Source organism: Plecotus auritus, assembly GCF_963455305.1.
Source record: "Plecotus auritus genome assembly, chromosome: 10".
Classification (NCBI taxonomy): Eukaryota; Metazoa; Chordata; class Mammalia; order Chiroptera; family Vespertilionidae; genus Plecotus; species Plecotus auritus.
This window is the reverse complement of record NC_137785.1, coordinates 13663892-13687476: the sequence shown is the minus strand read 5'-3', so window position 1 is coordinate 13687476 and position 23585 is coordinate 13663892. Positions and strand designations below refer to the sequence as shown.

At 51.9% G+C, this 23585-nt stretch overlaps 1 protein-coding gene across 1 annotated transcript in view; it reads right to left on the bottom strand.

Moving 5' to 3' along the window:
* Nucleotides 1-933: 933 nt before the first annotated feature.
* PRKD2 (protein kinase D2) overlaps nucleotides 934-23585 on the bottom strand; it is a 34426-nt gene continuing 11774 nt past the window's right edge. The window contains exons 9-19 of the mRNA XM_080643745.1: nucleotides 22848-22965; nucleotides 22492-22569; nucleotides 19688-19946; nucleotides 17602-17654; nucleotides 17392-17464; nucleotides 16645-16751; nucleotides 15665-15826; nucleotides 11047-11145; nucleotides 4791-5058; nucleotides 1634-1719; nucleotides 934-1385 (exon numbers count right to left, since the gene is read on the bottom strand). Coding sequence (XP_080499871.1) covers nucleotides 1173-1385; nucleotides 1634-1719; nucleotides 4791-5058; nucleotides 11047-11145; nucleotides 15665-15826; nucleotides 16645-16751; nucleotides 17392-17464; nucleotides 17602-17654; nucleotides 19688-19946; nucleotides 22492-22569; nucleotides 22848-22965 — 1516 coding nt within the window. The 3' untranslated portion in view covers nucleotides 934-1172. The remainder of the gene's footprint in view (nucleotides 1386-1633; nucleotides 1720-4790; nucleotides 5059-11046; nucleotides 11146-15664; nucleotides 15827-16644; nucleotides 16752-17391; nucleotides 17465-17601; nucleotides 17655-19687; nucleotides 19947-22491; nucleotides 22570-22847; nucleotides 22966-23585) is intronic.

Genomic DNA, 23585 nt, shown 5'->3' with positions numbered 1-23585 from the left:
AACACTGCCGGTCCCCCAGGGCGCAGGACAAGTGCCTAACAAAGCTGTGTGAGTATGAGCGTGACCACGTGACCACGGTGGAGAGATGTTCCTGCTTACAACCTCAGGGCCTAGACGCCAGCTCAGAAAACTGGTCCTCCCTGACCCCCAGGCTCCCTGTAGGCGGCCCTACCCGCCTGGGCTCCCCCTCCCAGCCCTGACCGCTCTGGGCCATCACTGTCTGGGCACAGGACTGTCTCCCCACTGGATGGTGAACCCCCAAGGGCAGGGCCTGGGGTGTCTCGGTCACCACCATTCCCATGTCCACAGCATCAATCACCCTGCACCGTGTGACAAATGGATGAACCAGAGAAGGAGCACATTCAGTGTGTAGAAGTCACCACATCAGTTTAAAATAGGAAATATTGTGTGCCAGGTCTATGCTATGGGCCAGACCTCTGCTAACGGCGCCGTCATTATTAATGGTTGTGATTAGTAATGACAACACCACATAGAAAATGCATCAGACAAGCCATGGGATTACCTGCTTTTCTCTAACTACGTCCCTTCTCTATCCATTCTCCCCCTCCAGTCATATTCCTTCCATTTCTCCTCCATTTCTAACTCCTTTTTAAAATATATTTTTATGGATTTCAGAGAGGAAGAAGGAGAGAGAATTACTGATCAGCTGCCTCCTGCATGCCCCACACAGGTGATCTACCCGGGAACTGACGGTGACCTCCTGGTTCATAGGTCTACCCTCGACCACTGATTTCTAACTCTTCATCTGTTACTCTCCTCTCTCCTCCTTATGGCACCTCCACACCTTCCTCCTCCCAGTCTCCCCTCCTTCCAAACCTCCCCCACTCTGTCCTCTCCTCCCCAGCTCTCCCACCCCCTCCTTTTCAGGCAGCCCTCCTTCCAGGTGAACAACAGACTGACGAAACCAGAGGTGTGGCCAGAGACCGTGGCCACGGGGCCAGAGATGAGTCCGTTTTAATTGTTGGGGAATTAACTTTGGAAACAACTCCCCGCATCCCCGCCATACCCCTCCCCGGGGCGTGTCCCATCCAGTTTGGGCAGAGGTCGCTTCCCCTAAGAGCAGTCCATCGCTGGGAAGGTGAGGAGGGCCGCTTCCCGAGGGGAGGGCGGGAGGTCAGCGTCCGGAGGCAGCAGGGCGAGGGCGCGGAGCCTCAGAGGACGCTGATGCGCTGGGCCAGCCCCTGCATCTCGTGATCCTGCGGGGGGAGGGCCCCACCGAGCTCCATGTCGGCGGGCAGCCCGGGCCCGGGCAGCGGGTGCTCCGCCACGAACTGTTCCCAGCGTGCGTCGTCGCTCTCGTGAGTGATGTACCGCTCGCCCATCTTCCCCTCCAGCTCTCGGAGGTCCAGCCAGGTCTGGTACTCCTAGGCCCGGGAAAACAGGGCTTAGCTGGGGGCTGCACCGAGGGCGGCCAACAGCGACGCGGGGCCAGGTACCGAGGAAAGGGAGGCCACACCCTCACAACCGGCGCAGCCAATAGAGATCTAGCTCTACCCCATAGCCCAGCCAATGGGAGGCCCAGCCACGTTCCTTACCCACCGTAATGTGCCACACCCTTCACTACTTGCCCGGCCAATAAGAAATCCAGTTCCAGCCCCGCCCCCTGCATCACCTGTAACCACGGGTGGCTGAGAGACTTGTCCACACTGTAGCGCTTGCGCATCTTCACCTGCAGCAGGTTGTTGATGAGGTCAATGGCTGAGTGAGAAGAGAGACAGCTCAAGCCCTGCGGGGTGAGGGCCAACTGGCCACCCGCCTACCTGCTGCCCACCCAGACCTTCCTTTTGCACTGGCCCAGGTGGCTCAGAGCCTCACCGGCACCAATCACTCACCCACCCATTTCCTCAATAAATCACCAATTTGTTTCCCCCATACACATGTGGCACACACACTCCAAGTCTCTACCTCAGTTTCCCCATTCCTATGTCACCTTCATAAGTTCTGTCATACACAGTTAGGGACAGGTACATCTGTACTATTCTTCACTTAATATTTTTCTTTAAGCCAACTCATTTGTCCAAGATAGAATGTGAAGTGGGCAAGGCAAGGTGAAAAACAGCACGTATTGCCAGGCCGGCATGGCTCAGTGGATAGAGCATCGGCCTGCGGACTGAAGGGTCGGACTGAAGGGTCCCGGGTTCGATTCCGGTCAGGGCACATGCCCAAGTTGTGGGTTCGGTCCCCAGTGTGGGACTTGCAGGAGGCAGCCAATCAATGATTCTCTCTCATCATTAATGCTTCTCTCACTCTCTGAAATCAATAAAATATATTTTTTAAAAAACCAGCACATATAATATGCTATCATTGTGTAAAAAGGGGAAATATGTCCACATATTTGCATATGTACTATAAAAGAGACTTGCAATAGCCACTGCCTTTGGGAAGAATGGCAGACAAAGGAGAGAGAATTTGCACTGCAGACCCTTTTGTGTATTTAACATTTTGAACCATGTATTTAACCTAAGTCAGTGGTCGGCAAACTCATTAGTCAACAGAGCCAAATATGAACAGTACAAGGATTGAAATTTCTTTTGAGAGCTGAAAACCGACTTCTGCGCATGGGCCATGAAGTTTCAATCGCACTGTACATGCGTGCCCGCACGTGGTATTTTGTGGAAGAGCCACACTCAAGGGGCCAAAGAGCCACATGTGGCTCCCGAGCCACAGTTTGCCGACCACTGACCTAAGTAAAAATCAACACGGTTATGTAAATCACTTCACTTTATAAGGTGAAAATAAATTTATATAAAGTGGAAACTTCACATCAGTCTGGTCAGTGGAAATCCAAAAGATCACTTGCATGCCCACAGTCAGCAAATGAAAATAAACAGTGTCAGTAGATGGTCGTTGTCACTGGTTTCCTGCAGAGCCCAGAGCCAAGGCCTGTTCTCCATGAAAAGGAGGGTTCGAGAGTTCCAGGCATTCAAGACAAGCCAGCACTTGTCCGAGGCTCTCTCCTTGATCAGAAGCCTGAAGGACAAAGGCCTCACTGTGTGAGCCCCTCTGAGTGCAGGCCTTGTCTACACGGGCCTCTGCTCTGGTCAACACCCACAGGCTCCCTCACACACATCCGCCCATTCAAATTCACTCACGCACACAACCTACTGAGCGACTCCCGAGGCCCTCTAGTATCACTCCAGGTCTCCAGGAATTCTCATTCTCACCATTTAGTGCTTACCGCTCTGAGGCCCACCGCCGACTCTTTTCAGCTGCACTGAGTAACCCTCAAGTCACCCCCCTCTCTGCCTGCTCCATGAGGTCACACCCCTCTAGGGCCCCCCCTCCTCCCACTGTTCACAGACCACTCAGCCTTCTCTCCACATGATCCTTTCTCTCTGAATCATCTCGGTATTCCCAGAATTCAGGACAGTCCGAATCAGGCACATAGTAGGCACTCAACATGTCCTTGTTGAATAAATCGTTAAGAATAAATAATTGTCTTCTTAACCTTCCTCCCATACTCCCTCTGTCCTGAGCTCCAGGCTACAGGACCTGACCCTAGTTCTAACTTATTTAGGGCTTCTTCTCTTAGCCCCGCCCTTGCCCTACCCCCACACCTGGCTCGGCCCCAAAGTTGGGGGCGCCAGGACTTAACTTTCCCAGGCAAGTCTCCAAGGCAGTGGCCCAAGTCACAAGGCCCAGCGCCACTACCTGGCCGCCACCCCAAAGCCCCTCCTGCAGATATCGAAGGTCCACCTTGGTCGACTCCCCTCTCCTGGCCGCCCGCGCTCCTCCCCAGCCCAGCGGCCCCCAGGTTCCAGGTGTGACTGGTCTCTAGGCTGGTGGTGCTTTCGCAGGCAGCTTCAGAGACCTCCATGGCCCTGCCCCTCCTCTAGCCACACCCCTAAACCAGCGCCCTCTTTCCCTGGGCCCACCCCCAGCCCCCAATCCCTAGTCCATGCCAGCACACAGCAAATTAGCCCAGCCCTGTTCAAGCCTGTCCCCTGGCGCCCCCGCCCCCCTCCCACTTTTGCAGGGCTAACCCTCTCAGGGTCATAACCCCAAAGACTACAGGCCCTAGCTAACACCTCGGGAGGACCTGCCTCTTCTCCTGGCACCCCAGCCCTTTGGCTTCCTCAGGTCTAGTCCCTCCTGGTCTGGTCCCACACTGGCCACGCCTAGCTTAGCCCCCAGGGCACCAAGAGTCTGTCTTAGCGCTTCTGGCACTGTTTCCAACCCACATAACCTAGTCTAGGCCTGAGTCTGGGGCCTGAGTCCCTGCCCCGAAGTTCTAGGTCCAGGGCGCCTTACCGTTTAAAGATCCTACTCCATGGCCCCACCACACCGCTAGGCTCCACCCCCATGGCCCCACCCCCTGGCTAGGCTCCACCCCTAGGCCCCACCCCACAGCTAGGCTCCACTCCCATGGCCTCACCCCATGGCCAGGCTCCACCCCCATGGTCCCACCCTACGGCTAAGCTCCACCCCACAGCCCCGCCCCCTGGCTAGGCCCCACCCCCAGGCCCCATCCCACGGCTAGGCTCCCCCCCAGGCCCCGCCCCATGGCCAGGTTCCACCCCCATGGCCCCACCCTACGGCTAAGCTCCACCCCATGACCCCACCCCACAGCTAGGCTCCACTCCCATGGCCTCACCCCATGGCTAGGCTCCACCCCATGACCCCACCCCATAGCTAGGCTCCACCCCATGACCCCACCCCATAGCTAGGCTCCACTCCAGGGGCTCCAGGCTGTTTCAGAGCCCACCCCTCATGGCTCCGCCCACTCTCCCCGCCCAGCCCTCCACGGGCCGCCCCTCGCCTCCACATACCTCCGGCCGAGATGCGGCTCCAGGGACAAGCTGGGTACATGAAGGCTGCGTTCTGGATCTGGTCGTTGATGTCCTCGTCCTCGTTGAAGGGGAACGTCCCACTGAGGCTGACATACATGATGACGCCCACGGACCACATGTCGAGCGAGCGGTTGTAGCCCTGGTTGAGCAGCACCTCAGGCGCCAGGTAGGCTGGCGTGCCCACCACGGAGCGCCGGAAGGACTTCTCACCGATGATGCGCGCGAAGCCGAAGTCACACAGCTTCACCTGCCAAGGTGAGGGGTAGAGAGCCTGAAAGGGTGTTGAGGCTGCACCCCACCCAGGGTCCCCCCACCGCGGTATTCCAGAGACTATCAAATATTAGTTTGGATGCAGGCTCCTCCGCTCCCTAGCCAAGTGACTTCCACTCTCCGTGCCTCGGTTTCCTCATCTGTCCGAGGAGAAGGAGGAGGAGGAGGAGGAGGAGGAGGAGGAGGAGGAGGAGGGGGAGGAGGAGGAGGAGGAGGAGGAGACGACCAGCGGGTTGTCATGAGGCCTCCACGAGTAAAGCTCACAGCACAATAGACGCCCGGCTCGCAGTGTGTGTGCAGTCAGCGCTACCTGCCACTACCTGTCACGGGGAACAGCCTTACTAACCGCCTCGTGCCCGTTCTCCCTTCTGCACGATGGAGGTGCTAACCGTCCACCTGAGAGGGTGGCTGCAGGGCTGAACGGGGAAACGCATGTCCAGCGTTAGGAGCGGTGCCTGGCAGAGTGAGCTCCGTGACCCCAGGAGGGGACCTAACTTCCCGCAACCGTTTTGTCACTCGTGTTGGGAAGTTATCTGAATTGGGATGTTAACTGCAGCTTCCTTTCCAGCTTGCCTGGGATTAACTGGGACTGGGCAGGTAAACTACTGACCACAGTATCCAGACAGTCACAGGTGCCTGGCTGGTGTGGCTCAGCGGTTGAGTATTTTTTAAAAATATACTTTTATTGATTTCAGAGAGGAAGGGAGAGGGAGAGAGAGATAGAAACATCAGTGATGAGAGAATCAATGATCGGCTGCCTCCTGCACGCCCCCTACTGGGGATCAAGACCACAACCGGTGCATGTGCCCTTGACTGAAATCGAACCTGGGACCTTTCAGTCCACAGGCCTGCGCTCTAGTCACTGAGCCAAACCAGCGAGGGCTCAGCAGTGGAGTATTGACCCAGGAACCAGGAGGTCGCTGGTTTGATTCCTGGTTCAGGGCACATGCCTGGGTTGCAGGCTTGGTCCCCAGTGGGGAGCATGCAGGAAGCAGCTGGATGTTTCTATTTCTCCATCTCTCTCCCTTACTCTCTCTGTAAAAATCAATAAAAACATATATATATATATATATATATATATATAAAGCAGATAGTAACAGGTGTGTGCCTCGCTCCCCTGGGTGGTGGAGGCAGCCTAGTCCCTGGCAGCACCAGCTCTGTGCTCCCACCTCTGTCCATGCACGGTCCCTCCCCTGCTCAGAATCCTCCCCTGGCTTCCTACTGCTCTTCCGATAAAGCCCCAAAGCCTGGACGCCCAAGCCTCTGTTGCCTTCAGAAGCAGCCACACCCCAAGCCTGACCTGGATCGCAACGTGACAGCCGTACCACTCTCTCCTAAGATCCTCCCCCTTTCCAGCAGACCTTAGAGATCTTGTCCTTTTCTAAGATCCATCTCTTGCTACAGATCTTACAGTGGAATATCATTCGGCCATAAAAATAAATAACCTTGAAAATGTTAATGAAGTGAAAGAAACTGATCACAAAGGACCACATATTATACTGTTGTGGATTTCACTGATATAAAATGTCCAGAATAGGCAAACCCACGGATGAACATGTTACAAGATTGATTGAGGTGATGGCTGTACAAGTGTGTGAATACACTAAAAGTCACTGAACTGTACACTTCAAATGGGTGAACTGTAAGTATATGAATTATATCTCAACAAAGCTGTAAAAAAGAAACCCCACCACAAAAAAAAACCAAAACACTTGTCCCCTATAAAACGAACTCCTACTCTTTTTTTTTTTTTTTTTAATATACTTCATTGATTTTTACAGAGAGGAAGGGAGAGGGATAGAGAGTTAGAAACATCGATGAGAGAGAAACATCGATCAGCTGCCTCCTGCACACCCCCCACCGGGGATGTGCCCACAACCAAGGTACATGCCCTTGACCGGAATCAAACCTGGGACCCTTCAGGCCTCAGGCTGACGCTCTATCCACTGAGCCAAACTGGTTAGGGCGCCTACTCTTTCTTCAGAGAGGTTTTCTCTGACTCTCCAACTGGGCTATCCATCTCCTGGCTGTCTGAGCTCATGGAACCATGTTACGGAACTAATCACAGATATTATTACATTTTTGTGACAATTTGATCAACATCGCTCTTCCCTCTGTGAGCTGCACTGTCTAATATGGTGGCCACTGGCCACATGTGGCTGCTGAGCACTTGAAATGTGGCAAGTAAAAGTAAAGAACTGATTTTTAAATTTTATTTAATTTTCGACCCTGGCCGGGTAGTTCAGTTGGTTAGAGCATCGTCCCGATATGCCAAGGTTACGGGTTCAATTACGGGTCAGGGCACATACAAGAATCAACCAAGTAATGCATAAATAAGTGGGACAACAAATTGACGTTTCTCTCTTTCACTCAAATCAAATGTATTTAATGTTAATGAGTTTGTTTAAAAACTGATCCTAGATTTAGTTATTGGAAAACTTTTCAATATGTTTGTAACAACGTGGGTATGCCAAACATATTTCCAACTGTTAATTTTATGAAACCGAAATATAAATTAGGTATTCACGATAATAGTGGAACATCTGAATTAAGATGTGCTATAAGTGTTTAAAATACACACCAGATTTTGAAGACTTAGTATAAAAAGAAAGAATATTTTATTAATAACCTTTATGTTGCTTACATGTTAAAATACTATTTGGGTATAGTAGGATAAGGTGTATTATTAAAATTTAGCCCTGGCTGGTGTGGCTCGGTTGGTTGAGCATTGTCCCGTGCACCGAAGGGTTCAGGGTTCAGTTCCCGGTCAGGGTAAGTGCCTGCGTTTGGATCCCAGATTGGAGGCATATGGGAGGCAAACAATTAATCTTTCTCTCTCCTATTGGTGTTTCTCTCCCACTCCCTTTCTCTCTCTCTAAAAATCAATGGAGCCCAGCCGGCATGGCTCAGTGGTTGAGCATCAACCTATGAACCAGGAGGTCAGGGTTCGATTCCAGTCAGGGCACATGCCTGGGTTGTAGGCTTGGTCCCCAGTGTGGGGCAAGTAGAAGGCAGCCGATCAATGATTTTCTCTCATCATTGATGTTTCTCTCTCTCTCTCCCACTTCCTTCCTCTGTGAAATCAATAAAAATATATTTTAAAAATAAAATGAAATGAAAATCAATGGAAACATATCCTTGGGTGAGAATTAAAATTAATTAATTTTTTAAAATTTTATTTCATCCGTTTCTTTTTACCTTTTCTTTCTTTTTATTTTTAATATGTCTACTAGAAAATATAAAGTGATAAGTATGGTTCATACTATATTTCCAGTGGGTACTATTACTCAAAATCAAGCTTGGCACCATCGACATTTAGGGCAAGATAATCCTCTGTTATGGGGCTGTTCCGTGCACCGTCGGATGTTTAGCAGCATCCCTAGTTGCCAATAGCAACCCGCCCCTCCAATGGTTGTGCAACCAAAAATGTCTCCAAGATTGTCAAACGTGCCCTGGGCAGAATCGCCCCCAGATGAGAACCGCTGCTATAGGTGGGTGTTTTGGGGGCATAGAGATGGGCACGTCTTTGTTTACCACAGACCCTAACGCCCCAACGTGGAACCTGGCCCACAGCAGCACACAGTAAGTTTTAGTGGACTAGACCGAACCTCTGGCTTCTGAAGTTATGCTTCTTGTTGTTTTATTGATTTCAAAGAGAGGAAGGGAGAGGGAGAAAGAGAGAGAGAGACATCAATGATGAGAGAGAATTATCTCCCCCTATTGGAATCGAGCCCCCAACCCCGGGCATGTGCCCTGACCGGGAATCAAACTGTGACCTCCTGGTTCATGGGTTGACACTCAACCACTGAGCCACATCGGCCAGGTGAACCTTTAGCTCTTGAAATGAAATTAACTAAATAATTATAAAACACAGAAAATAAAGCAAAAACTGCAGGGATGTGGAAGGGCTAAATGAGAAAGTACAACTAAAGGCCTTAAACATAATAGGTTCTCAGTACATTGAGGCTGTTATAATCGTCACCACTGCGAGTCTGGCTCTGCCCCTAAGGGAGTTCTCATCACCTAGTCAGTCGGAGGGTCATAAAAACTGTTTTCTTAACAGACCCACAGAAGAAATGACCAGTCATCCCCCAATATTGTTCTCTGCTTCTCCTCTTAATAGTAAAAACCTTAGTGAAGAGAGTCAAAAGGGCTCTAACCGATTTGGCTCAGTGGATAGAGCGACGGCCTGCCAACTGAGGGGCCGCAGGTTCGATTCCGGTCAAGGGCATGTGCCTTGGTTGCGGGCACATCCCTGGTGGGAGGTGTGCAGGAGGCAGCTGATCGATGTTTCTAACTCCCTATCCCTCTCCCTTCCTCTCTGTAAAAAATCAATACAATATATTTAAAAAAAGAGAGAGAGAGAGAGAGAGAGTCAAATGGTATAAGCTTCCAGGAACAAGATAACTAAGTCCCGGGATGCAATGTATAGCATGGTGACGGTGGTTAGTAATATGGTATTGAGTATTCAAAGTTGCTAAGAAGAATAAATCTTAAATGGTCCCGTCACAAGAAAAAAAAATTCTGAAACTATGCATGGTGACTGATGTTCACTAGACTTGTGGTGAACATTTCACAATACATAAAAATAGTGAGTCATTATATTATACACCTGAAACTAACATAATGTATGTCAATGATACCGCAATAAAGAAAATTTTTTAAAGAGAAAATAACCCTGGCTGGTGTTGCTCCATGGCCAGAGTATCCTCTGTGCACTGAAGGGTCACGGGTTCGATTCCCAGTCAGGACACATGCCCAGGTTGTGGGTTCCATCCCTGGTTGGGGCATGTGCATGAGGCAACTGATCAATGTTTCTCTCTCACATTGATGTTTCTCTCTCTCCCTCTCCCTTCCTCTCTTTCTAGAATCAATAAAAAACATATCCTCAGCTAAGAAATAACAAAAAAGAGAGGGAAAAACACACAAAATATTTGGAAACCAATTAATAATAATAAAAACCCCACTCTAGCTGGTTTGGCTTGATGGATAGAGCATTGGCCTGCGGACTGAAGGGTCCCAGGTTCAATTCTGGTCAGGGCACATGCCCAGGTTGCAGGCTCGATCCCCAGTGTGGGGCATGCAGGAGGCAGCCAATCGATGATTCTCTCTCGTCATGGAAATTTCTACCTCTCCCTCTCCCTTCCTCTCTGAAATAAAAAATATATATATTTTTTAAAAATCCACAATTGAAAAAAATCCCACATGGTTACACAGAATAGACTCTATTTCCCAGCCTCCCTTGCATCCAGCCTTGATCATGTGATCAAGTCCTGGCCAATTGGAGGTGAGGAGAAGTGATATATGCAATTTCCAAGTATCACCTTAGAGAAGGAAAGGGGTATGTCCATTTCCTCTACCCTGTGTCTGTCCTCCTTCCCTACCTGTTACCTTCTCACATAGTGTGCAGTCATTATGGACCCCGAAGACCAGGCAATGCCACAGAGAGGCCAGAACAACAAACAGCCACACGTGGCCCCCAGCACCATGGGACTTACTTTCCCAGCCCCAGAATGTTTATGCTGGCCCTACCCGGCTTGGCTCAGTGGATAGAGCGTCGGCCTGCAGACTGAAAGGTCCCAGGTTCGATTCCGGTCAAGGGCATGTACCTTGGTTGCGGGCACATCCCCAGTAGGGGGTGTGCAGGAGGCAGCTGATTGATGTTTCTCTCTCATTGATGTTTCTAACTCTCTATCCCTCTCCCTTCCTCTCTGTAAAAAATCAATAAAATATATTTAAAAAAAAAAAAAAAAAAAAGACCATGAATCCTTAGAGGAGCAGGGCAATCACCAAACTTTGCCCACTTGGTTAGTTTTAAAAAAAAAAAAAAAGAATGCTTATGCTGGACCCTACTTGAGTGAGAAACAAGCCTCTATTTTAGCCATTGTTATCTCGATTAATACAAGACACCCCCACCTGCCACCAGTGTGGGCTGGACTCCCCAAATTCAGGGGACATCACTGACCTGGGGAAACGGGTCGGCTGATGCCAGCAACACGTTTTCTGGTTTCAAGTCACAGTGGACAATGTTCTTGAAGTGCAGGTGTCTCAAAGCCACCAGGATCTGAGGAGAGATGGAGCTGGTCAGACAGGAGGACAGGTGCCTGCTCCAGATGCTGCCTTCAGCAGCTGCCCTCTACACCCCACCCATGCCCCTCTCTGCGCCCTAAGGATGCCCGCTGGGGTCAACGGGGGCATTGGAACACCAAAGGAAAATCTCAGAACCCAGGACCATATATGCCGAGCTAGGAGCTCTAGAAAGGCTGAGGTGTGCGGTGGTTTCGGGAAGATCTCAGAGCCTCTGGAACGCGGGAAGCTCTTGCTAAAAAGGAGCTATTAACACAGCAGTGGTGTTCCAGGAGGTACTACAGTGTGACTCGACTAAAGCAGTTTTTTTCATCCAGTGTGAAACTAATACAAAACAATACCAATGCGACATGCGTTATATATCAAATGTACGACTCTTAAGAGGAGGGGGGTGTTCTAGAGCCAGTCTTCCCCGGCAGAAAACCTGGCTCTGTACTTATTAGCTTGTGACTTTGAGCAAGTCACTTTACCTCTCTGGGTCTCAGTTTTCCCATCTGTAAAATGGGAGTGATGACAGTACCATCCTCATGGGTTGCTGTGAGGCTTAAACAAGTAGATGCATATAAAGTGCTTAGGACAGAACAAGCGCTACATGCTAGCTATTATTATTGTTGTTGTTATTGGTTATTATTTTTGTGATGGCCTATTGGTGAACATATTTCTGTGTTTTAAATAGCGCCTCTCCTGCTGTTATCTGTTAATTGCAGAGTATTCTGGCCAGGTCGGCATAGCTCAGTGGTTGAGTGTCACCCTATGAACCAGGAGATCATGGTTCAATTCCTGGTCAGGGCACATACCCAAGATGTGGGTTCGATCCCTGTTCAGGACTTGTACAGGAGGCAACCAATTGGTATCGCTCTCATATGATGTTTCTTTCTTTTTCTTTCTTTTTTCTCTCTCTCCCTCCCCCTTCCTCCCTCTCTCTCTCAAAAAAAAAAAAATCAATGAAAACATATCCTCAGGAAAGGATTAAAAAATAATTTTTAGCCCTAGCCAGTTTGGCTCAGCGGATATAGCGTCGGCCTGTGGACTGAAGGGTCCTAGGTTCAATTCTGGCCAAGGGCACATGCCTGGGTTGTGGGCTCGATCCCAAGTAGGGGGTGTGCAGGAGGCAGCTGATCAATGATTCTTTCCCATCATTGATGTTTCTATCTCTCTATCCCTCTCCCTTCCTCTCTAAAATCAATAAAAATATTTAAAAAATAATAATTTTTTAAAAGAGTATTCTATGTGGCAAAGTGAACTGCTAAAAAAAAAACCCTGATCCACCCTAACCGGTTTGGCTCAGTGGATAGAGTGTCGGCCTGTGGACTGAAGGGTCCCAGGTTCGATTCTGGTCAAGGGCATGTACCCTGGTTGCGGGCACATCCCCAGTAGGGGGTATGCAAGAGGCAGCTGATCAATGTTTCTCTCTCATTGATGTTTCTAACTCTCTATCCCTCTCCCTTCCTCTCTGTAAAAAAATCAATAAAATACATTAAAAAACACACACACACACACAAAAAAACCCTGATCCCATTTGTAAGCATTTATCTGTAGAACTACGGTTTTCCTTGAGTCTGTGAAACAAACAAAATACACAGGAAGTAGAGAGATGTAAGCATGGAGCTGTAATTTCTATCTTAGAATGTAAATATTTGTTTCCGCTGGATGACTTTTGAGGACAGAAAAGCTATTTGAAAGCCACAGCTGAGGTCCAGCCTCCTCATTCTACAGACAGGGAGACTGAGGTCCCAGCGTGTACTAGCACATCTCCTGGCCTCCTGTTTGGTGATTTCCCCGCCCCTAGTGAATGTGGGGAGGAAAGAGGGCAGGTGGAAAGCTAGATAGATCCCGGCTCAAATCTCACCGGAAGGTTACCTGGCCGTGTGACCTTGGGCAGGCCCCAGGCACCACCCTCCACCTCAGTTTTCTCACCTGTAAGACGGGTTCTAGTGATACCTACCTCGAAGGGCGGGTGTGAGGCCTAAAGAAGTAAAAGCTGAGCCCAGGACTTGGGGTGGAGCAGGCAAGAAGCAGAAAAACAGAAATCTGCAGAGAGAGAGAAAGAGAAAGAGAGAGAAGAGCATAGACAGAAAGAGAGGAAGAGATGGATGACCAGAAAGAGAGACTGCCTGGGCTGCAGGAGGCAGCCGGTCCCCCTCGCCGCCCCAAGTCCGGATGAGCCTGCCTCAGTGGGTTTCTGTCCCCACCTGCAGGCCGACCTGGCAAAGGCACACAGCTCGGGAGAGCGAGGTCGCGGGGCCTGGGTAAAGAAGCATAGCACTGGGGACTTTGCAACCAACAGAGAACATGTCCCAGGATCAGGTGAGCAACCAGCCAAATGGGAAGGCCTTTCTAGGAAAGCGGTGAAAAGCAGAAGCCACGAAAGTCAACATTTAACATCATAAGAGTTACACGCTCTATGGCACGTAAACGTCATGAATGAAATGAAGAGGAAAACAAATCTGGGATAAAAGAATCGAACACCATGATAAGGACTCAAAGTCCCTCATATACAAAGAGTGTTTACAATTCAATAAGAATAATCCAATTGAAAGAAAGGTACAATTCCTGGTCAGCGCACATACCCAGGTTGTCAATAAACATGAAAATAGGGTCAAGCTCACTCATGATTTTTAAACTGCGAAATGAAGCCACATGAGGTACTATTTCCCCACCCATCAGACTGGTGTTTAGGAAGGAGTGAGGAAATAGACACCTGCAAGCTGTGTTGGTCACAGCAAAGACTGAACGGGATTTTAGAGGATAACAGGACAGCCTTTTAAGGAAATGTAAAGCGCATTCCCCTGGACTCAGAAGTCTACTATCGGAGTGTGTTCTACTGAAATTCTCCCACCAGAACCCGGTAATGTCTGTAGATGGGTGTTCACAGAATATCGCTTGTAATAGTGGGAAAGTAAAAAACAAGCGACATGGCCCTGGCTGGTTTGGCTCAGTGGACAGAGCGTCGGCCTGCGGACTGAAGGGTCCCGGGTTCGATTCTGGTCAAGGGCACGTGCCCGGGGTTGCAGGCTTGATCCCCAATGGGGTGCGTGCAGGAGGCAGCCAATCAATGATTCTCTCTCATCATTGATGTTTCTATCTCTCTACCTCTCTGAAACCAATGAAAAAAAAAATTTAAAAAAAAAAAAACGCACAAAAACAAGCGACAGGTTCAATTGGGGGATTTGGTGCTATCCATCATGGAATGCAATTCGGAGAAAGAGGCAGTTCTGCGGCTAACTGCGCACTGAACTAGAATACAGCCATGCTCCGCCTAACGCCAGGGACGCGTTCTCAGAAATGCGTGGCAAGGCGATGTCGTGGTTGTGGGAACATCACAGACTGCACTTACACAAACCAGGTGGCACAGCCCCCTGCACACCTAGGCCACACGGTACAGCCTGCTGCTCCCAGGCCATAAGGCGCTCCAGCATGTGACTGAACAAAACAACCCGAGGGTAAATCAAACACAAGAAAAAACGATGTGCCGAGAAGACGCGGTAAACATGAGCTGTATGAGGCTGTTGCCGGGGTAACACGGCGGACTGTTTTACAGAACATTTTTTTTATAAGTCGGAAGAGGAAAGAGTGCACTCTGAAATAATGATGAAAAGTGTAGTATAGTAAGCGCATAAACCAGGAACACAGTCGTTCACTATCATTTTGCCTTATGCGCTATACATGATTGCAGTGCTGTGCCTTTATATGACTAGCACTGTCCCCACACGAGGGTAACGCATCGCGCTATGACCTCATGAAGGCTGCGATGTCACTCGGCGGCAGCACCTTTTCAGCCCCATTGCAATGTGATGGGACCATGGTCGTGTATGTGGTCCATTGGTGACTGACACGTCGCTATGTGGGGCATGACTGTAGTAATAACTATTATGATGACCATTATTTTCTACTTATCTCCTATTACGTTTCTATGATTGCTCTATGGTCTGTCCTATTTTTACTCTATTATTTTACAACTAGAGGCCCAGTGCACGACATTCGTGCACTGGACAGGGTGGGTGGGGGGGTTCCTTCAGCCCGGCCTGCTCCCTCTCGCAGTCTGGGACCCCTCAGTGGTGGAGAGCGGGCCTAAGCAGGCAGGCGGACATCCCCCGAGGGGTCCTTAGTGCTGCCATGGAGGCGGGAGAGGCTACCGCCACCACCACTGAGCTCGCCAGCCGTGAGCCTGGCTTCTGGCTGAGTTGCGCTCCCCCTGTGGGAGCACACTGACCACCAGGGGGCAGCTCCTGCATTGAGCCTCAGTGCGTGTCATAGCAACTAGTCATTCTCCCGTTCAGTTGATTTGCACATTAGGGTTTTATTATATAGGATTATTATTTCCATTATTTTTCCTGTTGTTATATTAGTCTATTATAGTTTTCTATTATCCACTATTGTGACTCCTGCCCAGTGTCTGCCCGACCTCCTGGGCACAGGGGGCCACTCCAACGGGACGGCTGCCCCAGGGCAGGTGGGAGCCGGGCAGGGAGGTGGCGGGGGCAGGGTGGACGCACCTGGGTGATGAGGAACTTGGTGAGGCGCTCGGGCAGCCGGCCCTTCTCGCTGGAGAGGATCATCTCCAACATGTCCCCATGCAGCTTCTCCATCACCACAAACACCTTCTCCGGAGTCTCAAACATGCACTCCAGGTTCACGATGCCCGGGTGCCGCAGACTCTGGAGTGGGAGGGAGGGCGTGGGGGGCGGTCAGGGCCCAGGTCACCCCTGAACCTGGGACCCCAGAGGACAAGCTACAGGGGCAGAGGGATGACAAACAAGAGGAAGGATGTCCCTGAACAGCAGCTCGTTCCCTGGGGCTGTCACTGGGGGAGGGGAGGGGCTTCCCTCAGGCCCAGTCCAAACGGCCGTTCTGCACCCGCAGGTGTCCAGAAGGATCGAACTTTACATCACACTATTCTGGTGAAGGCCAGGGTGGTGGAGGGAGGCAGGCGGAGTGTGGGGAAATGGGAAGAATCTCTGTATATCTGTCTTTTAAATCTGTGCCTTCTCCCTCTTCCCCCAGCTCTGGCCTGGCCTGACCCCATCTCCCCCACCCAGGTCCCCACCCAGCCTCCTCCTTGGGCCCTAGTCCCACCCCTTTCCGCCCAACCTCCAATGGCAGGCGAAGGATCTTTCTAAAGTGCACACCTGCCTCTGCCCCTTACTTGCTGAAGATGCTTCTATGGCTCCCCAGCCCCTCAGGAGAAGCCCACAGTGTGTGACCCCAGCTGCCTCCCTGGCCTCACCACCCACCCCATAAACCACCTAATAACCCCCGACGCCTTCACGTGCCTAGAAGGTGTCACGTTCCCTCTCACCTCCAGACCTGGGCACAGAACACCCGGTCCACCCCTCGGTCTCAACACGCATATTCCCTCCTCCAAGAAGCCTTCCCTGACCACCCCAGACCGGCCGGCTGGCCCCTGAAAGGAGGAAGTGAGGAGGAAGGGACCTTCCTAGGGGGGAAGCGCTGGACCCCAGGCCCCAGGGGTCACCTGCAGAATGGCCACTTCATTCCGGAGCTGGCTCTCCTGCTTGGTGGGGAAGCGCAGTTTGTCGATGACCTTAACCGCCACGTCCCGGCCGGTCTTCCGGTGCTTTCCTGGGCAGGGGGGAGGGGAGGCGGAGGATGAGGGAGCAGGACCTTGCAGTCCTGGCAGGAGGGACTCCGCCCCACCCACAGAAACACACCCCGCATGGGGCGAAGGGGATGGAAGGCCATCCACGTGGCTCTGAGGGACCCCTAGGAGAGACGGAAGGGCCGGGGGCCCTGGGAATAAACGTGGAATGAAGGAAGGTAAAGGCAGCTCCAAGGAGGGGACTCTACCACATGGGAAACTCGATTGACAACCAATCAGAATCTAGGCTCTAGCCCTGGCCCGTGTGGCTCCGTTGGTAGCAGGATTGTGCACCAAGAGGTTGCCAGTCTATCGATTCCTGGCCAGGCACACGCCCGGTTTGCAGGGTTGATCCCCGGGAGAGGGGTTGCAGAAGGCAGCCAATCCATGTAGAGGCTCTAGCTCTGTAGCCAGTCAGAGAACAGGATGGTCTTCCCTGTTCAGACCAGGAGAAAGCCCACTGGCGTTTCCCAGTGGGAACAGGAGACCCGTGACACTCTGTCCCCAGGATCTAGCTTTCTGATCAACCAGAACAGGAGGTGACAAGTGGCCCATCGGAAGGGAAGGTCTGGAGCCCAGAAACCCCCAGAACCCCCGCCTGGGGAAGCACGGAAGTGTCCTTACCGCCATAGACCACTCCGAATTGCCCCGAGCCCAGTACCTCGTCCGGGAAGATCTGGTAGACAGTGGCGATGTCCTGCAGGGCGGGGGCGGGGAGGGTCAGGGCTGCAAGTGGAGATGAGGGTCGAGGAGACGGGGGAGGCGGGAGAACTGGGGGAGAATGAAACGGGGAAAGACATCCTTGGGGCCCTGGGGTGTGGGCAGGGGTCTCACCACATTCTCTTGGATCTGACTGTTAGACACGGAGATGCTCAGAGAAGCTTGTCCTGGGGGGAGAGGAGGGGAGAGGCGGAGGTGACGTAACTCCAAAGGCAGCCTCTGGAGCCACACCACCCAGTTCGAATCCAGGCACCCAAGGCGCAACGTCAGGCTACTGACTTGTCTACTGCGAACCTCAGTTTCCTCATCTGGAGAATGGGGACACTATGAGGACCTCCCTCTCAGGGCCAGAGAGGCAGGTAAATGCCATGTGCTGAGGGGCTGGAGGGAGAAGTGATGGCAGGAATGATTTCGCTGAGTATTTCACGCCAAGCAAGGCCTGCCGATCCCATTTTACAGAGGAGAAAACTGAGGCTCCGGGGGAAAGTCCAAACTGACTCCAGCACCTTCCCCTGAACTTGCCCCCCTGCCAACCAGTGACTCCCAACGAGACCAGACATTTCCAAAGTCCTGGTCCTTCTGCCATGTCGATGTCTCTCCCGTCTCCACTGAGACATCAACGCTCAGCCTCTTCCCTCATCTCCCTGCCCCAGTCCTGCCCGCTCCGATTCGCCCTCCGTGGGGAAGCCAGAGGGATCTTGCTGAAGCACACACCTGACCCTGTCCATCCCCTGCTGGGAACCTGCCATGGCTCCCCAGTCCCCACAGGAGGAAGGCCAAGCACCTTTCATGGCCTTTCAGGCAGGGTCTGGTCCCTCATCTACCTCTTTGACTTGAAGCCCTACTATGTGCTGTGTGTCCCCACCACACTGGTCTCCTTGCTGGGCCTCAGATAGAGCAAGTTCTCTCCTGTCTCCCGGCCTTCGCACGTGCTGTTTCCTCTGCCAGGAATGTCCTCTTTCCCTTGTCATGGGACATAATTTAAAAATCCTCTTCATGCACTGGCCGGTGTGGCTCAGTTGGTTGAGCATCATCCATGCACCGAAAGGTCATCGGTTCGATTATCAGTCAGGGCACATACCCAGGTTACGGGTCCGATCCCTGATCAGGGTGCATACGGGAGGCAACCAACCGATGTTTCTCTCTCTCTCCCTCTCCCTTCCATTCTCTCTAAAATCAATAAAAACTTTTTAAATCCTCACCCAAGGATATTTTCCATTGATTTTTAGAGAGAGTGGAAGAGAGAGGGAAAGACAGAGAGAAATATTTTTTTTTAATATTTTTATTGATTTCAGAGAGGGAGAGGGAGAGAGAGATAGAAACATCAATGATGAGAGAGAATCATTAATTGGCTGCCTCCTGCACTCCCCCTACTGGGGATTGAGCCCACAACCCGGGCATGTGCCCTTGACTTGAATTGAACCCGGGCCGCTTCAGTCCGCAGGCCGATGCTCTATCCACTGAGCCAAACTGGCTAGGGTGAGAAAGAACTATTGATGTGAGAGAAACACATCCATTGGTTGACTCCTGCACACATCCTGACCAGGGCCCAGGCCGGGGAGGAGCCTACAACCGAGGTATGTGCCCTTGACTGGAATCGAACCCGGGACCCTTCAGTCTGCAGGCCAACGCTCTATCCACTGAGCCAAACCGGCCAGGGCTAAAAACATTTAAAATCCTCCTCATCTTTCAGTCGCAGTCTCACTCCTGGGGCCATGTCAGATTATTCTAGCGTGTGTTCTGTGTCTCAGCTGTCATTGTACCGAATGATCTGATTAATGTCTGCCACCCACACTGGATTATAAGCTCCAGAAAGCTGGCCACCTGGCACTCTCTGATCATCCTTCGCCTCTGCCTGACATCATTTCCCATTTGCTTTCCTCTATCTCGCCTCTCCTCAGCTTGCAGGTCTCAGCCCAGATGTTGCCTCCTCCAGGAAGCCCTTCTGGATACTCAGTCTGGGCCAGGCCCCTTCGCTGGCCCTCTGCAGCCCTCTGGTTCCCATGTCCCAGCATCACAGAAAGAGAAAGTGACATGCCCCACCTATCAAGTCCAGGCCTTCATGAAGGTTTGGACCCGGGCCTGCTGAGTCCAGAAGCCACATTTGTCACTGTGCCATTCCCTGCCTTCCCCTGGCTCTTCCCTTCCCCGAACCCCACTCAAGCCCTCCCTGACCCGTCCTCTCGGATGGGGCACTTACTGTGGGGCACGTGGCCTGGGGCACTGGGCGCATCCTGGAGGATGACGGGCATCAGGGCCTGGCGAATGGCTGTTTCCCAGCCCCGGGCAGCCTCGGCCCCCTGTCCACTGGGCCCCCCTGGGGCCCCGCCGGGCGTCTCGCCCACGAAGTAGGTGGCATTGGCAGTGACGATCTCAAAGCAGTGTGGGTTGGTGCCTGGTGGCACAAGGCTGAAGTTCTGGGCGGGCTCCACGGTGAGGATCTCTGACAGTGGGATTTCCTGGCAGGACACAGAGCCAGCGCAGGTGAGCGCACCTGGCAGGCGCTGGAGCTCCCCGCGCACTCAGCACCCGGAATCCAGTCAGCGGTGAAGTGGTTGGAGTGGAGGCCGGGACAGGCGCCTGGTGGAACTTACACTGAAGCAGAGACCAGAACGGAAAGAAGAGGCCGGCTGCTAGAGGACCGTGGACACAGCACGCGCCAAGGCCTAAGGTGGAAAAGGCTTGTGTTCCAGGGACATGCCACATCCCCACCACACGGATGGTGCCGGGCACACAGTAGGGATGTCATGTTTGAGGAATAAATGCAGGAAATGAGGTTAGGGCCAGGCCGCACAGGGCCTCCTGGGCCACAGGGAGGAGCCCAGGCTCTGTCTCCTGGGCACTGGGAGCCATGGAAGGGATTAGAGCTACCTCTCTGGCTGAGTGTTAAGAGTGGATGGGAGCCCTAGCAGGTTTGGCTCAGTGGATAGAGCATCAGCCTGTGGACTGAAGGGTCCCAGTTCAATTCCAGCCAAGGGCACATGCCTGGGTTGCGGTCTCGATCCCCAGTAGGGGGCATGCAGGAGACAGCCAATCAATGATTCTCTCTCATCACTGATGTTTCTATCCCTCGCTTCCTCTCTAAAAATCAATAAAATATATTTTTTTAAAAAGAAAGCCAACAAGAACAAATTGAGAAATCAAACTCAGAATAAAGATTGAGATTGACATTACTTAAATAAAAAAAAGTGGATGGGAGCCCTAGCCGGTGTTGCTCAGTGGTTAGAGCGCCAGCCTGCAGACTGAAGGGTCATGGATTTGATTCCCAGTCAAGGGCATGTGCCTTGGTTGCAGGCTCAATTCCCAGCCTGGGTTGGGCTTGGGAGGCAACCAATTAATGTGTCTCTCTCACATGGATGTTTCTCTCTCTTTCTCTCTCCCCTCCTCCCTCCCTCCCTTTCCTCTCTCTAAAAATCAATGGAGCCCAGCTGGCATGGCTCAGTGGTTGAGCATTGACCTATGAACCTGGAGGTCATGGTTCAATTCCCAGTCAGGGCACATGCCTGGGTTGCAGGCTCAATCCCTGTGTGGGGTGTGCAGGAGGCAGTCGATCAATGATTCTCTCCCATCATTGATGTTTCTATCTCTTTCTCTCCCTTTCCCTTCCTCTCTGAAATCAATAAAAATATTTTAAAAATAAATAAATAAATACAAATAAAAATCAATGGAAAAATATCCTCAGGTAAGGATTACAAAAAAAAAAAAAAAAAAAAAAAAAACATGGATAGGAGAGCCCTGGCTGGGTAGCTCAATTGGTTAGAGCATCGTCCTCATTCGTTTGACCCCCTAGTCAGGGCACATACAAGAAGCATCCAATGGCCCTAGCTGGTTTGGCTCAGTGGATAGAGCGTCAGCCTGTGGACTGAAGGGTCCCGGGTTTGATTCCAGCCAAGGGCACATGCCCGGGGTTGCCAGCTTGATTCCCCCAGTAGGAGGTGTGCAGAAGGCAGCCAATCAATGATTCTCTTTCATCATTGATGTTTCTATCTCTCTCTCCCCGCTCCCTTCCACTCTGAAATCAATAAAAATATAATTAAAAAAAAGAAGCATGCAATGAATGCATAAGTAAGTGAACAACAAATGGATGTTTCTCTCTCTCTCTCTCAAATCAATAAATAAAAAATAACAAATGAATTTTAAAAAGAGTGGATGGGAGAGAAATGGAATGAGACCGGAGACCAAGAAGGAGGTTGGCAGGGCCTGGGTGGAAGGGAAAGTGCAGGGTCCATGGGGAGAGAAAAGTGTCTGCTTTGAAAATTACTGAAAGAGAAAGGAAGGAGGGAGGGTAAAAGGAACGAAAGACAGACAGACTTACGCAGCCAATAAAGCCAGGAGCAGAGAGGTGATGGTGGGGAGGCGTTTAGAGGCGGGTGGCATTTCAGGGAGCATGGTTGAGTAGGATGGGGAGAATGAGAAGGGACCAGCCCTGGGACGTGTGCAAAGGCCTCTGGCTTTTATTCTAAGGGCAGTGGAGCCATCACAGGGTCCTGACGGTTTTAACCGACGCCGCAGGCTGCTCTGTGGGAAAAGACTGAGGTGAAGGCAGAGCAGGGGCCAGCGAGAAAACTGCCACAACCAGCCCGGGGGGTGGGGGTGGGGTTGGGGGTGGGGGGGAAGGCGCAGCTGGAACACAGTGCTGACAGGGGAGGTGGTGATGAGTACAAATAATTCCATAAGTTAATTACAAAGTAATAACCATAACAAGTTTATAATTACTGGGAGCTTAGCGCATGCCCGGCCTAAGCTAACTGCTTCTTGTGGGTACATAACCTCTGAATTCTGGCCACAGTCCTGAGGGGATGGCTATTCTTTGAGGCCTTTTACAGGTGAGAGCACACAGGTGAGCTTGGCTGGAAGGTGCTGGGGCCACTGGCTGATGGGCCGTAAGCAGTGTGCGGGGAGAGGGTACGCTTCATGGGCATTTGGCTGGAGCAACTGGGAGAGGAATCAAGAAGGTGGTGGGCAAAGAAGGAAATCTGAGGCAGCTGGGAGCCGAAGACCCACCTTGTAGTATCTGTTGGTTGTGTTGTTCTGGAAGAGTGTGATGCACTTGCTGTCCAGGCGCCAATAGTGCCGCTTCCTCTGTTGGGAGAGGTGTTTCTGAGGTGAGGGTGTCTCCAGGCCCGCTGTGCTGCTAGGGTTCCTACCTTCCACCAGCCAAACCCCGCCCCTCAGTCTCTCCCCGCCCCTGAACTCAGCCTTAGCCACGCCCCCAGACTCCTGCCCCGCCCCTGTCCCACCTCTAATTCTAGCTGGGCTCCAGCACAGCCCCGCCTACCCCTCGCAGCCCCGCCTCTTCAAAGAATCCTGCCCCGCCTCTAACTCCGGCCCCGCCCCCTGGCCCCGCCCCGCCCACTCACCAGTGTGTCCTTGTTGCTGTAATGAACCACCCAACCTTCGTGCAGGGTGCTGCTGGATTTCCGCGTCGTGTGTCGCACTGACTGCACCACCCTCATGAGGGGGATGTACCCCAGGGAGCTGAGGGGGGAGGAGAAGGGGCGGGAGGTTACTACAAGAAGAAAATCACCTCTGCGCCTGGAGCGGAAGGGGCATCTCTGGGCAGCTTGGGAGTTGTTTTTGGGGAGGGCACACTTTCCCCTCCGTTTTGTAGATTTCCCATAATGAGGAAGGAGGCTCTTACTGAAAGGCTGGGTTCCCAAACCAGGCTGCCTGGTAAATTACCCAACTCTTCATGCCTTCATTTCTCCGCCCAAAGGGGTGCTGAGGCGTGAAAACCTCTCTCAGGAGCTGAGCACCGTGCTTGGCCCACGGTGGGCCTTGCAGTGCTAATTACTCCTGAGCCCAGGGATCTTGCAGCCAGGTGTGTGTCCCTGGCAAGTGATTCAACCTCTCCGATGCGGAAACTGAGGCTCAGAGAGGTTAATCTCTTGCCTAAGGCCACACAGCAGTCTGGCTCCAGAGTTCATGTTCTCACTCACACTGCACTGTCACATTGCAATACAGATTGTTTCTGGAAGGACCCACCAGGAACTGACCCCACTGGCATCCTCCAGGGAGAGGAGCTGGGCAGCGGGAGGCAGGGAGTGGGAGGATTTCAATGGCTGTGTTACCAGTTCCTAAACAAATATAAAATAAAT